The sequence below is a fragment of the Papio anubis genome, chromosome 5 (assembly GCF_008728515.1).
Source record: "Papio anubis isolate 15944 chromosome 5, Panubis1.0, whole genome shotgun sequence".
Classification (NCBI taxonomy): Eukaryota; Metazoa; Chordata; class Mammalia; order Primates; family Cercopithecidae; genus Papio; species Papio anubis.
The window spans coordinates 161340099-161354037 of record NC_044980.1 but is presented as its reverse complement, the minus strand read 5'-3'; the positions used below and the strand labels follow the sequence as shown (position 1 = coordinate 161354037).

Sequence of the window (13939 nt, the reverse complement as noted above, 5' to 3'; positions counted from 1 at the left end):
CCTACCTGGGCCAAGTTTAACACAGTAGCAGAAGTATACATGGTGCTATATTGAGCACATGCCCCTCGAAGGCATTCTCAATGTGTTTCCTTAAAAGACTCTGGTTGAACATGTAAGTGTGTACTTCTAGTGCGGCAATAGGTTACGTATTTCAAATTTGCCAGTCAAGTAAAGATGAATTGGTCAGATCTTAGCGGATTTCAATTTTTGAGCATAGGCCCGTAAGTCCTCAGTTTCTGGAACTTGTTCCAGTCAAGGACACGTCACCCGCTCTGTGTCTTACCTAGCTATGAACCTACAGCCTGCATCATGCTCTGCCAACCCCAACGATGTCAGTGGGGTTGCCACGTGTGGATTCCACCCCACTTCTATCCATTCCTAAAGAGGAGAGGGAGGAGAGGGAGGAGAGGGATGAGGGAGGGCCATCCCTTTGCCCTGATTTTCCCGTGGGGCTGCTTTTCAGATAGCCTAAGAGTTCAGAGAGCTCGCTCCCTCCGCCCTCACCTCCCTGCCTGTGTCGCCTCCTTCTGCCATGCCGCCGCTGCCGCCTCTGACTTGGATAGGTTGCGGCTATTATTTTTACTCTGCCCACTAGAATTCAGCTGTTAGGCCCACAAAGGTACACAGGCTTTGCAGAAGGCAGAAGCGCCAGTAATCATTTGCTTATATGTGCCTGTGGGTGCACCTAAGCCTCTGTGACTCAGCCCCTCGGTGCCTTCAGGTGTGTTTCTCCACACTCAAGGAGACCAGGTTTTAGCCAAGGTGGCTTCCTCTGGCCAGGTTTTAAACCTTGTCTAGAAGGGGCGATAATGGAATTGCTGACGCACCACTCTTTTAGGAAGGGCCAGATTGGTGTGCAGGGCCTGGGGTGGAGCAGGTGTTCCCATCCTCTTGCCCAGGTAATATGAGCCATTTATTAAGGCAGAAGAGATTTTTGCCTTTCTCATCCTGGTCTGAATCTCAGAGTGCAAACAGTATCACATCATCTTCTACATGTCATGTTGAATATTTACTTAGTGTTTAATGCACTACACAAAGCATATATCATTTTTAAAGCAACCATAAGAGGTGGAGTTATTTATCAATTGCATTTAAAGATGAAGAAACTGAAACACAGAGAGGTAATGAGTGACTGATCCACTTAGAACAGTTTCTGACACGCAAGTGTAAACTAAGTACTATCACTTGATGGGGGTATGGGGATCCTCAGGGAAGTGCCTGCAGTTTCTTGCCTTCTGCAAAGCCTGAAGGCTTTCTCTCTGCCCTCTGGTTTCTTCCTTACGATGGAGTATGGTAGACCCTCCCTTACAGGGTTCTGGGAGGCCTCAATGAGAACTCAGTGAAAGGGGCATAGCACAGTGCCTGACCTAAAGGAAGGACCAAACTGAACATCAGTTTCATGTAGGAAGTGGCAGATCCAAGCCAAAAGCTGGATGAGTCCACCCCTGTGTTCCTCACCCTAGCTCTGGAACACAAGACTCACCCCACCATGAATGGAACAAAGGCCATGGGCCACCAGGGAAACCTGCTGTGGGGCCAGGCTTTGCAGATCCCAAAGGAACTTGGGTAGATAGAAGAGATGGGGAGCGGTCATCTGCTGAGGGGGGCTGGAGAGTGACTGCCTGGAATCTGGCCCTGCCTTGAGGAACAGCCTTGCCTCTGCCTGTGTTCCAGGTGCGAGTGTGTCCCTGGCTACAGCGGGAAGCTCTGTGAGACAGACAATGATGACTGTGTGGCCCACAAGTGCCGCCACGGGGCCCAGTGCATGGACACAATCAATGGCTACACATGCACCTGCCCCCAGGGCTTCAGGTAAGGCAGGAGGGCACCTCAGGAAAGAGGCAGCCTGGGCCAGGTGGCAGGGGCTGGGGCTGACTGGCTAAGGTGGCCAGGGTGGAGACTCAGGCCCAGGTGGCCGTAGCCCTTGTTCTGGGTGATGCCTTTATTCCCCTGACACCTTTGCAGTCCTTACATGTCCACATGAGGGAAATAGAGCAGGTATTGGTGATCCCACATTGTAGATGGGAGAAGAGCTACTTGTGGCAACTCCACGTGAAAGCCGGGCTTAGGTTCAGCTCATGTAATGTCATGCTTGGGTAGGATTCCATCTAATGGAAGATGCCACCATCTTGAAGCCCAGCTTGCAGGGTGGAGGTAGCCACATGGCCATACTGACCAGAATCTTCTTTCTAGGCTGGAGAATAAACATGATGGTTCCTCAGTGGTAACCTCTATTCTACTTCTGTTGCTATGAATTTGGCTACTCTAGATGCTTTATCTAAATGGCCACATACAGCATTTGTCCTTTATCGGGCTTATTTCACTTTGTATATCATGTTCTCAAGATTCATCCATGCTGTCGGGTATGTCAGAATTCCCTTTGTTTTTACTGCTGAACAATGTTCCATTGGACGGATGAGCCACATTTTGTTTGTTCATTCATCTTTCCGAGGGTGGGAATGTGCTCTTTTAAGAAATCACCCCCAGGCAATTCTGATGACACTGAAATTTAGGGACCTCTACTGTAGTCCAACTCCATGATTTTATTTCTTGGAGCTGGAGTCTTGCTCTGTTCCGCAGGCTGAACTCGCACTCCTGTGCTCAAGCGATCTGCCCCTGCAACTGGGATTACAGGCTCATGCCACCATGGCTACCCCAACTCTCTTAAAAATGGGAAATGTGGGACTTAGAGAAGGAAAAGATCTTGCCCCGGTTAGTGGCAGGGCTGGAAGTAGCCCCTAGAACTAGTGTCATTTTCCATCTCACTCTACCTCTCTGCTCGAGGTTCTTTGGCCTGAGTAACTGTGATTGTCTCCTCTTGGCCATTCTCCTATCTCCCTCCCCATTCTCTCCCGCCTTCCAGTGGACCCTTCTGCGAGCACCCCCCACCCATGGTCCTGCTGCAGACCAGCCCGTGCGACCAATATGAGTGCCAGAACGGGGCCCAGTGCATCGTGGTGCAGCAGGAGCCCACCTGCCGCTGCCCACCAGGCTTCGCCGGCCCCAGATGCGAGAAGCTCATCACCGTCAACTTCGTGGGCAAGGACTCCTACGTGGAACTGGCCTCCGCCAAGGTCCGACCTCAGGCCAACATCTCCCTACAGGTGTGTCCCACCCTGCCCTGCCCTTGGAAGGACCTTAACATGCCCCCAAGCTCTGATTTGTTCAGAAAATTGCTGGAATGCCCCATCTTAGCAGTAAAGCACCATCAGGGACAACACTCAGCTTGAGGACACCTGGACCAACTCATCCAGAGAGTGCTATAGATAACTCCTGACCAGCTCTTGCTGCAAACTGCAGCCCCCACTTCCAGCCTCATTCACTCAATCCTCCAGAAAATATGCATTCAACTATTGTACGCCAGATGCTGTGCTGCAGAATTGGGATTCAGTTCAAGACAGACCAAACCCCTTGTCTGAGGCCCATCCACTAATCCAAGAATCTCATTCCGGGTGACTGGCTATGAGTGCAACTTCTGAAACCAGCAAATTTCAGCCTTGGCAATACTTTAGAATCACCTCGAGAACTTCTTAAATTATCTTTGGCCAGGTGTGGTGGTTCACGCCTGTAATCCCAACACTTAGAGAGGCTGAGACTGGTAGATCACTTGAGGTCAGGAGTTCGAGACCAAACTGGTCAACGTGGTGAAACCTAGTCCTACTAAAAATACAAAAATTAGCAGGGCATGGTGGTGCATGCCTGTAACCCCAGCTATTGGGAGGCTGAGACATGAGAATCACTTGAACCTGGGAGGCAGAGGTTGCAGTAAGCCGAGGTCATGCCACTCTACTCCAGCCTGGGCAACAGGGCAGGACTCTGTCTCAAAAAAATAAATAAATAAATAATAAAATTATCTTTGCCTGGGCCCCACCCGCAAGGTCTGGGGTAAAATCTAGACACTGGAATTTTCTTTTTTAATTCCCTAGATAACTCTTAGCATAGTGCCCGGTTCCTAGCAAACACTGAATTAATTATCATTGTTAGCATTTTCTTTATAACTCTTATTAGCCAGGCACAGTGGCTCATGCCTGTAATCCCAGTGCTTTGGGAGGCCAAGGCAGGTGAATCACTTTAGGTTGGGAGTTCAAGACCAGCCTGGTCAACATGGTGAAATCCCGTCTCTACTAAAAATACAAAAATTAGCAGGGTATGGTGGTATGCACCTGTAGTCCCAGCTACTCAGGAGACTGAGGCACTAGAAATGCTTGAACCCAGGAAGCAGAGACTGCGGTGAGCCAAGACTGTGCCATTGCACTCTAGCCTGGGCCAAGATTCCGCCTCAAAAACAAAAATAACAACAACAAAAAAAGCCTTATTATTCTACTTTATACAGAGAAACCAAAGAAGGGCCTAAACTTGGGCGGGATCACGTTATGCACCAGAGGGAGAGGGCAGATTAGAGTTGGGGCCTCCTGACATACATAAATATATGAACATAGTGGTGCACAGTAGGCACTCAGTAAAAATGTGTTGAACTGGTTTGCTCAGTCAGCACTTGCTGAGGTGTAAGTCGAGGCCTTACCTTCTGGGGATTTACTGACTAGACGGAGGAGGAAAGATGCACGTGAATTTAGACGCAGCACAGATTCAGAAGCTGCTGCCTTGGAAGAGGGCTCTGTGAGATGGGCAGGGGAGGTTCAGTCTCAGGTAAGCCCTTACTAACACCCTGGCTGCTTTCTGCAGGTGGCCACTGACAAGGACAACGGCATCCTTCTCTACAAAGGAGACAATGACCCCCTGGCACTGGAGCTGTACCAGGGTCACGTGCGGCTGGTCTATGACAGCCTGAGTTCCCCTCCAACCACAGTGTACAGGTAAGGGCCTCTCTCCTTCCTGACCCACTGTGTGTTCCCCCGCATCCTTCTGCCTCTGGGCCTGCAACTCAGAAGGGGGATTCAGGAGAACTCGGGTGTCCCTTCTCCCCGCCCCTACCATGCACTTGCGCGCACACACACTTCCTCCTCACCGAGTGGCGGGTGGGAGGGAGAAAGGCGTGTCAGGGGAAGAGGCAGAGGAAGGCAGGCCCGCGGAGGAGAGGTGACACCTCATCACCATAAGATAAACAGGCAGCTAGCTACTGTGTGGGAGTGCGCACTGCAGTGGGGACAAGGCTGCTTAATGAGGTGCCCTTTTCGAAATGTCATCTTAATCTTTCATTAGTTTAAGAAAGACAACAGGGGACAATTAGCATGCAACTCAAGGGGAAGAAACTCAAGGGCACTGAGGGAGCAGGGCCACCCCTTAGGTGACTTTCAAACCGTTCTGAAGGGCAGCTTTTCCTAAACTTCAGCCTCTCCAGCAGTCACCCTGGCTTGTGTGTGACAGGTGTGGCAGCTGGACTTTCACTTCAGATGTGCTGCCTTACAGCAACTTGCGACTGCTCACTTTTTTTTTTTTTTTTTTTTTTTTTTTTTTTTGAGATGGAGTCTTGTTCTCTTGCCCAGGCTGGAGTGCAACGGAGCAATCTCGGCTCACTGCAACCTCTGTCTCCCAGATTCAAGCGATTCTCCTGCCTCAGCCTCCCTAGTAACTAGAATTAATTACAGATTCATGCCACCATGCCTGGCTAATTTTTCTATTTTTAGTAGAGATGGGGTTTCACCATGTTGGCCAGGCTGCTCTTGAACTCCTGACCTCAGGTGATCCACCCACCTCAGCCTCCCAAAGTGCTGGGATTACAGGTGTGAGCCACTGCACCCGGCCAACTGCTCACTTTTTGCATATAGCTGCTCCTTAAGGAATGATCATCTGGGGAATCACAGACATGCTAGCTGGATATGTTAGATTTTTTTCCGCTTCTCAGTAAAATAAATACTAAATATTACAATAAAAATTATTTTAGTTATATTTTTATAATAGTTATAAGAATGACTACTAAAAGTTAAAAATGTCTGTGTGACACCTAAAATCATGTGAAACTGCCAGTAGAAGGAGAGCCAAACCTTAGGGAAGGCACAGTACAAAAGAGAGGCCACACTGTCCCGTCAGAGGCAAGAGCACATTTCATAGGGATTAGTGAAGAGCTGCAACTTTCAGACATTTTATTTTCCCTGCTAACTAAATCTTTTCTTCCATTAAAATCTTATATTGAACTTAAGAATCACAAATACTTAGAAGCAAAACCACCCTGCAGGGTTGAAGCAAAGATCCCCCTCCACACACGCTGTTGTCAAGGCCCCTGATAAATGATCCAACAAACCCAATTGGAAAGCCATTGGTTAAAACCAGTGGTTCTCAAAGTGTGGTCCCCGAGGCAGCAGCACCGGCATTAACTGTGGACATGATAGAAATACACACTTTCAGACTCTACCCCAGAACTACTGAATCCAAAACCCTAGGGCTTGGCCCCAACACACCTGTGCTTCAGAGAGCCTTCCAGGTGATTCTAATGCACACGTCTAAGAAACACCAGTTTCCACAGGAAATCTTCCTGCAGAAGGAGCGGTCTGAGTTGGGCCTTGAAGAAAGGGAAGAACTTGTGAGGGCAGAGAGAACAGGTGGACGAGCCATGCCGGGAGGTCGGCAAAGACAGACGAGGGGCAAGGAAAAGGGTGTTGACCAGAGCAGGAGGCTCCCGGTGGAAGGTGGATAAAGACCAGGCAGGTTAGGACAGTTGGGCACAGTGGACACCAGAAGAAAGAGCTCACCCTGGTGGTCTCCCTAGAGCCTGGACCGCCTAACATCTGTGTCCCTAGAGCCATGGGTCCTGGCCAAGTGGCGAGGACAGAGAGCCAAAGAGGCAGGGCCAGGGCAGCCTGTGAAGCATTTGCTATTGCATAAATCCAAATGTGAACAAGTGATTCAGCCTCTTTGTGCCTCAGTTTCCCCCCCTCCCCCTTCCCATTTGTAATGTGAGCAATAGCAGGATATACCTCTTAGGGTAGTCACTGAGGGTTGAAACAACACTGGAGGAAGTGTTTGGCAAATTAAGGCTTTACACAGACATGTCAAGGACAGAAGGTTAAAGCCAGGCTTCCAGAAGCAGCTGAGCCCTGCCCTGAGCTGGGGGCCTTCCCAAGCAGAGCCCAGCCTTTGCCCTCTGCTAACATTAGCCGTCAGGGCTGGTGATTTGGTAAAGGGCTGGTGTGGCTGGTAGGAGTGTCGCAGCACTGTGCTGAGTTATGAAATGGAAGGTCAGAGAGTTGCTGTCCAGAAGCTGCTGTCAGGGAGCCGTGAGTTGGAGCAGGTAGGTGGCCTTGGAGAGACACCAGGCTCTGTCTTAGCCATGGGGAAACCCAGCTAAGGATGCTCTGGCACTCCTGGCCTAGATCTTCATGCTGAGCCTGTAACAGATCTTTAGTATCCTTCATTCAGTTTACAATACTCAGGGTCCCAAGGCTCTAGCAATTCCATATTAAAATGGTTTTGCTTCCGAACATTTTCCCTGAGGCAGCCCTGTTTCTGTTCCCAGTAGTACACTCTCACTCATTCCACATCTGTCAGGCCCCACGTTTGGGCCAGACCCTGGGCTAGGTAAAGTGCAGGGGCCACAGAGCTAAACACACACAGTCCAGGGAGGAAGACACACATATCAACAAGCAGTGGCTGCACAGCAGAATCAGCTCATGCTCACTGGAGACCCTGGGGTCATACAGGAACACCAAGGATGAAGCAAAGATTTTTTTTTGTTTTTTGGGTTTTTTTGGAGACAGTGTCTCACTGTGTCACCCAGGTTGGAGTGCAGTGGCATGATCACAGCTCCCTGCAACCTCCACCTCCCAGCCTCAAGTGATCCTCCTCCCTCAGCCTCCTGAGTAGCTGGGACTACAGGTGTGCATCACACATCTAATTTTTGTTTTTTTTTTTCTGGAAGAGACAGGGTTTTGTCATGTTGCTCAGGCTAGTCTTGAACTCCTGGGCTGAAGCAGTCTGCCCACCTTGGCCTCCCAAAGTGCTGGGTTTACAGGCGTGAGCCACTGTGCCCCCCAGGAGCAAATATTTTTGCTTGGAGGACCTTGGAGGAGGAGCTGGTGTTTGAGCTGAGACATGACCTGTGCCTCAAAAGCATTTTCTCAGGCTGAGCAGCGAGGAAGCCCTGGGGAGGAGGAGGCCCCATCAGCCTGCATGGAAGTCACATGGGAGGGCTGGGGTTAATGGAGGGCACGGGCTGAGCTGACCGGCAGCTGAGGGGACCAGGAGGCCAGTCCAGCCACAAAAAATGAGATCTCTTCCTCAGCATCAGTGCAATAACCTCTAGCCACCCAGGAAGGCCACCTTGGCCTCAGGGCCAGAGCCAGGGAGCCCAACCAAAGCTGTTCTAATCAGGGGAGTTGGCAGCTTTTGGCCCACTAAGGCCCACTAACCAGCTTCAGAGTGAGGACGGCAGCCTGGGTTCCCAGCAGGGACCTGCAGGCTAGATTCCATGGTCTCCATTCTGTCCATGCCCGATGTTATTCATCTGCACGGCCATAATCACAAATGGTGACGAGGGAACATGAAGATTCTATTCCAGGCCCCAGGGCGAATATACAGAAAAGCCCACCTGAGCCCTCCTTGCCCCAGAATGGGGACAGACTTCACTATTCCTTGGCACTGAGACTTGTGAGAAGGCCAGACTCACGTGCCAGCAAGGCCAAATGGCCACATAGGTAACAGACATGGGGAAAATGGGCTGTAGTCCCCATAAGAAGTGGTGGGGGCTGCAGTAGCCTGGAGGGTGGAGCCCCATCCAGAGGAGTGGCTGGCCTCAGCTCCAGCAGACGCTGCCATGTGGGAATGCAGATTATCAAGAGAAGCGGGACTAGCGGGGTTTCTATGTTAGATATCTAAGTTTTTGAATGTTAGCCACTTTAAAACACCGCGTGGGTGTGCTCTTTGAATGCAACGCAGTGCGTGCTCTCCGAGTCTTGATTTCTACAATCCTATCCACTGCCAAGGTCTTTGTCTCATTGGATCCTCACTCCTGTTTTAGGCATGAGAAGTCTCATGTTAGAAGCCCAGTGAGTGGCAGAACTAGGATTTAAATCTGGGTCAGTTTTCCACCCAAACCAGCTCTCCACCGTGCAGGCTCCGGGACATGAAGGACAGAGCCAAGAGAGAGTGTAGGCTGTGCTACAGGAGTAGGGGGTTGCTGCAAGGGCCTGAGGTCTCTGCTTGCTGCCTACCGGAAATCCCAGGAACTCTTTGTTACTGTGAGGTTCTATCGCCACCTAGTGGTCACAACTCAGCATTCAGGTTAGAGCAACCAGCACCTAGAGGAATAACAAACCTTCCCTCCCTCAAGTCCCTTAAGACTTCAGCCTGAGCACCTTAAGTCTCTGAGCCTTAAGTCTCTTATTTGAAAAATGGAGGAAAAAGTGTGCCTCCTTCCTGAGGGTTGTTAGGGTTAAATAAAAGAATGCAAGTGAACTGCTTAGCATAGGGTAGCACAATGCCCGGCCTCTACTAAGAGATTAACACGGATCCACCATTATTATTAAAAGCAAAAGAAAGCCAGGCATGGTGGCTCATGCCTGTAACCCCAGCATTCTTGGAAGCCAAGGCAGGAGGATCGCCTGAGCCCAGGAGTTTGAGAGTATCCTGGGCAACACAGTGAGACTCCACCTATGCAAAAAATAAAAAATTACCCAAGCATAGTAGTATACACATATGGTCCTAGCTACTTGAGAGGCTGAGGCAGGAGGATCACTTGAACCCTGGAGGTCAAGGCTGCAGTGAGCTGTGATTGCACCACTGCACTGCAGCCTGGGTGAGAGAACAAGATCCGATCTCAAAAATAAATAAATAAAAGCAAAGGCAAAAAGGCCACAGGCCACTCTGGCCAATGCCTGTGGTCATGCCAGTTCCAGACAGGATGCATCCAGCCCCGCCCTGACAACTCCAGAGCTCTCCACCTCCCACTTGGCACCAGTTCAGTCTGGCCCGGCAGATAATAAGGAAGACCCTCAGAGCCCCTTCTCTGCCCTGAAATCCTTAGATATCTCTCCAGGAGACTAATTACTGGGGCTTGGGACCACTATATTTCTTTTAGTGTGAACCTTAGGTTGTTACTGTGTTTTCCATTTTTTTCTCTACTTTTGTCACAGTAGAGCCATTTTCCCATAATTTTTTTTCAAAGGCTAAGATTTAATTTTTTATATATATATATATATATATATATATATATATATTTTTTTTTTTTTGAGACAGAGTCTCGCTCTCTTGCCTGGGCTGGAGTGCAGTGGCACGATCTTGACTCACTGCAACCTCCACCTCCTGGGTTCAGGTGATTCTCCTGCCTCAGCCTCCTGAGTAGCTGGGACTACAGGCACCTGCTACCACACCCGGCTACTTTTTTGTATTTTTAGTAGAGACGGGGTTTCACTATGTTGGCCAGGCTGGTCTCGAACTCCTGAGCTCGTAATCTGCCTGCCTTGGCCTCCCAAATCCTCAACAGGGATTTGTCAGGGAGAATTCAAGGATGTAATCCCAAAATGCTGGGATTACAGGTGTGAGCCACTGTGCCCAGCCATGATTTTTTTTTTTTTTTTTTTTAAGGCAAGTAGAAATGGAGGCATCCTGACTTAAGGATGCTGGTAAAAAGCCAGAGCCTTTAGCACTGCCTACCCTGAACCTCCAGGGACCCAGTTTGAAAAACACTGGCTTCAGTCATTATATCCAAGGGACCTGGTTAAAAGGTGCCAGGAAGAAGAGACCTGTTAACCCATGAGTACCTACTGGCATAGATAACGTTCTGGGAGGTTTGGATTTGGAAGCAATCCTGACTTGGAACCTCAGTTCCAGCACTTCTTAGCAGTGTGGCCTCCATCAGGTTACTTAGCTTCCTTCCCTAAAATGGGACTCACAAGAGTCCCCTCCTCAGAAATGGGAATGAGCCAGTGGGAGTATACAGAGACTCAAAGCCCTGGGTGGCTGTAAGGTTGTGAAATCCGTAGGCAGGCTCTTCCAGGGCTCACAAACCTACTCCCCCACCCCAGTGGCTGCCACACCCAGCTCCAGCAAGCCCAGAGTAAGGTCGAGGAGTCATCACTTCCACCTTTCACTGAGCACTTACTAGGTGTCGGTGGCCACATACTACCCATTAAAACCAGTGTAGGGCCAGGCATGGTGGCTCACGTAAATAATCCCAACACTTTGGGAGGTCGAGGCAGGAGGATCACTTGAGGTCAGGCAAGAACAGCCTGGCCAACATGGCGAAACCGTGTCTCTACTAAAAATACAAAAATTAGCCGGGGATGGTGGCGGGTGCCTGTAATCCCAGCTACTCGGGAGGCTGAGGCAGGAAAATTGCTTGAACCAGGGAGGTGGAGGTTGCAGTGAGCTGAGATCGCACCAATGTACTCCAGCCTGGGTGACAGAGCGAGACTCCATCTCAAAAAAACAACAACGAAAACAAACAAACAAAATGCAGTGTAAGCCAGGTGCAGTGACCTGTAACCCCAGCACTTTGGGAGGCCAAGGCGGGAGGATCACTTGAGCCTGGACTTCAAGGCTGCAGTGAGCGACGATTGCACCACTGCATCCATCCTGGGCAACAGAGTAAGACCCTGTCTCTTACTAAAAACAACCAAAAAAAAAAAACCAATGTTGTAAAATGAATATAAAACTCACTGAATAGAAGCAGAAACAGGGGCTTACAGAAGTGATGGGACTTGCCCAGAGTCCCTCAGCTGACAGACCCAGTGTGATTCCAGATCTCTCTCCACAAAGCATGACCTGGCTGAAGGCTATACCTGGAGCCTACCTAGGACTCTCCCATGTGGGCATCAGATGAGGCCCTCCAGGAAGCCCAGTGCTGGGGCACTGCAGAACCCAGCACTCTGTCTAGGGCAGAAGCCAGTGACCACACAGCCCTCTCTGATCTGTGACTTCTGCCAGACCACTGTCTCCAGGCTGGGTACCCCTGGAGGCCACACACCAGCACCTGGGATGGCAGGAAGGGGAAAAGGAGTTGGGCCTGGAGCCAGCTGCCAGGCAGGAGCAGGTGGTGTGTGTTCGCTGTGTCTGTGTGTGTGTGTCTATAATGGGAAAACAGCTGCCCTGACTCCCTGAATCGTAATGTTGGAAGGGAATGCCTGAGCTGCAGCCTCTTGACAGCTCCCTTTCTGACAGGTGGCTGCCCAGCATCTGTTGACACACCTCCAGGATGGTGAGCTCATTTGCATCCAAACACCATCCATTTCTAGGACGCTGTGGGATGCACCTGCATATTTTTGCATGTGTTGTTGGAAAACTGTGAGGGCTCAAGGTCACAGTTTATGGTCTCTGCACGGGGCCCTCATCCCTCCCCTTCCTGCTTTTACCAGCCCATCCATAGGATCACAGGCCTCTGCCTTGCCCTCAGCTTGCAACTTGGAGCAGCTGGAGGCTTCTGAAATAGAAATAGCTCTACCTTCATAGGGCTTTTTGGATCCCCATCACAAAACCAGATTCCTCTGTGGATTCTTTTACCCACCACTCCACCTCCCACTAGCCTATCTCTTGGCTAGACCTTACATTGATACGTTGTCATTGATTCACAGGAAAGGCTAAGGAAAGTGGAATGGAAGCTTTGTGAGTGCAGTTACCCTATATTCCCTGTTTGTCACTGATCCACAGCACTCAGGATGAGGTGGCCCATAGCAGACACTTGATGGGTGGGCGGATGAAGGGTAGATGAAGGATGGATGGATGTGATGGAATGAATGGATGAAGAGAGTAGATCAATAAGTAGGTGGGTGGGTGGAGAGATGGCTAGGTGGATGGATGGAGAGGAGGGTGGATGGGTGAATAGGTAGAATAGATGGGAAGGAAGCATGGGTGGTTGAATGGATGGGTGGATATTGGATGAATGAGTGGGAGGAGAAATTTCCCAATGGATTTGAGTGGGTCCTGGGCTCCTGCGTGTCCTCTGCCATCACCTTCTCCCAGGGATCAACACTAGAGCAGGGATTACTAGCTTTGCAGGCAGTGGTACTTGTTAGTCTTCTAAATAACACTAAAATAACTGCTCACATTTTCCCAGTAATTGACAAAGTGCTTTTTTGTTTTTTGTTTTTAAGAAATAGGGGTTGTGCTGTTTCCCAGGCTGAACTCGAAAACCTAGGCGCAAGTGGTCTTCCTGCCTCAACCTCCCAGCTTGTCAAGTAGCTAGTGATACAGACACATGCCACCATGCCTGGTGACAAAGCACTTTCATGTACCCACTCTAATTTGAACATCACGATAGTTCTGTGAGGTTATTATTCCCCTTTTACAGAGGAGGAAACTGAGACTGGGATGTTCTGTTCCTATGATTGGTTATGGTTCCATCCAGCAGTAAGGGGCTAGAATGGACTGTTTTCTTCACTAAACCTCAATTTAGCCTGTCTTCTCCCAAGCATTTCTCTTGCCTTTTTGGCTGCTGAAATTTCTAAATCTGAGTTAGTCACTGAAACGGTCCTCTGCCTGCCTAGATAATCAGTGCCACCCCCTGCCGGGATCCTCTTGTTGGAGCCAACAGGGATTTGTCAGGGAGAATTCAAGGAGAGAGGGAGCCTCCTTATGTATCCCTGATACCTGAATAGATAAGACAGAGCTCAGTCTACTCCTCAGAGACCTTCAGGGAAGAAAGAGGTGTCACATTCCCCAACTCCCATCACGTCCCACCACTGTTCCCTCCCAGCCCCTGCCGAGGGTAGAGCGCTGGAAAGAGCAGAATTTGGGAGTCAAAAGTGTTGCCTACAAATTCTGTCTCTTGCCTGTACTCGCTGGGTGACCTCAGGTAAATCACTTAACCTCTCTGGGCCTTGGTGTCTTCATCTGTGAAATAGAATATCTGGCACCCACTTCATAGAATTTTTGTACGGTTCAAATAAGTGAACCACTTAGCACCACGTCTGGCTCATCTGGGCCCTCGGTGAGTGGCTGCTGGCCCTGTTAGAGGCAGCATGGGGAAGTGGGATGTGCAGACTGAATATCCCATAACCAGCCAGGCATGGTGGTTCATGCCTGTAATCCCAGCAGTTTGGGAGGCTGAGGC

The 13939-nt window shown here is 49.9% G+C and overlaps 1 protein-coding gene across 5 annotated transcripts in view; it reads left to right on the top strand.

The window, feature by feature from the left end:
• Nucleotides 1-13939, top strand: part of SLIT3 (slit guidance ligand 3) — a 636360-nt gene that overhangs the window by 607984 nt on the left and 14437 nt on the right. For all 5 annotated transcript variants that reach the window (XM_017960112.2, XM_017960114.2, XM_017960113.3 and 2 more), the window contains 3 exons: nt 1675-1812; nt 2864-3104; nt 4684-4814. In XM_017960112.2, the coding sequence (XP_017815601.1) occupies nt 1675-1812; nt 2864-3104; nt 4684-4814 (510 nt within the window). The remainder of the gene's footprint in view (nt 1-1674; nt 1813-2863; nt 3105-4683; nt 4815-13939) is intronic.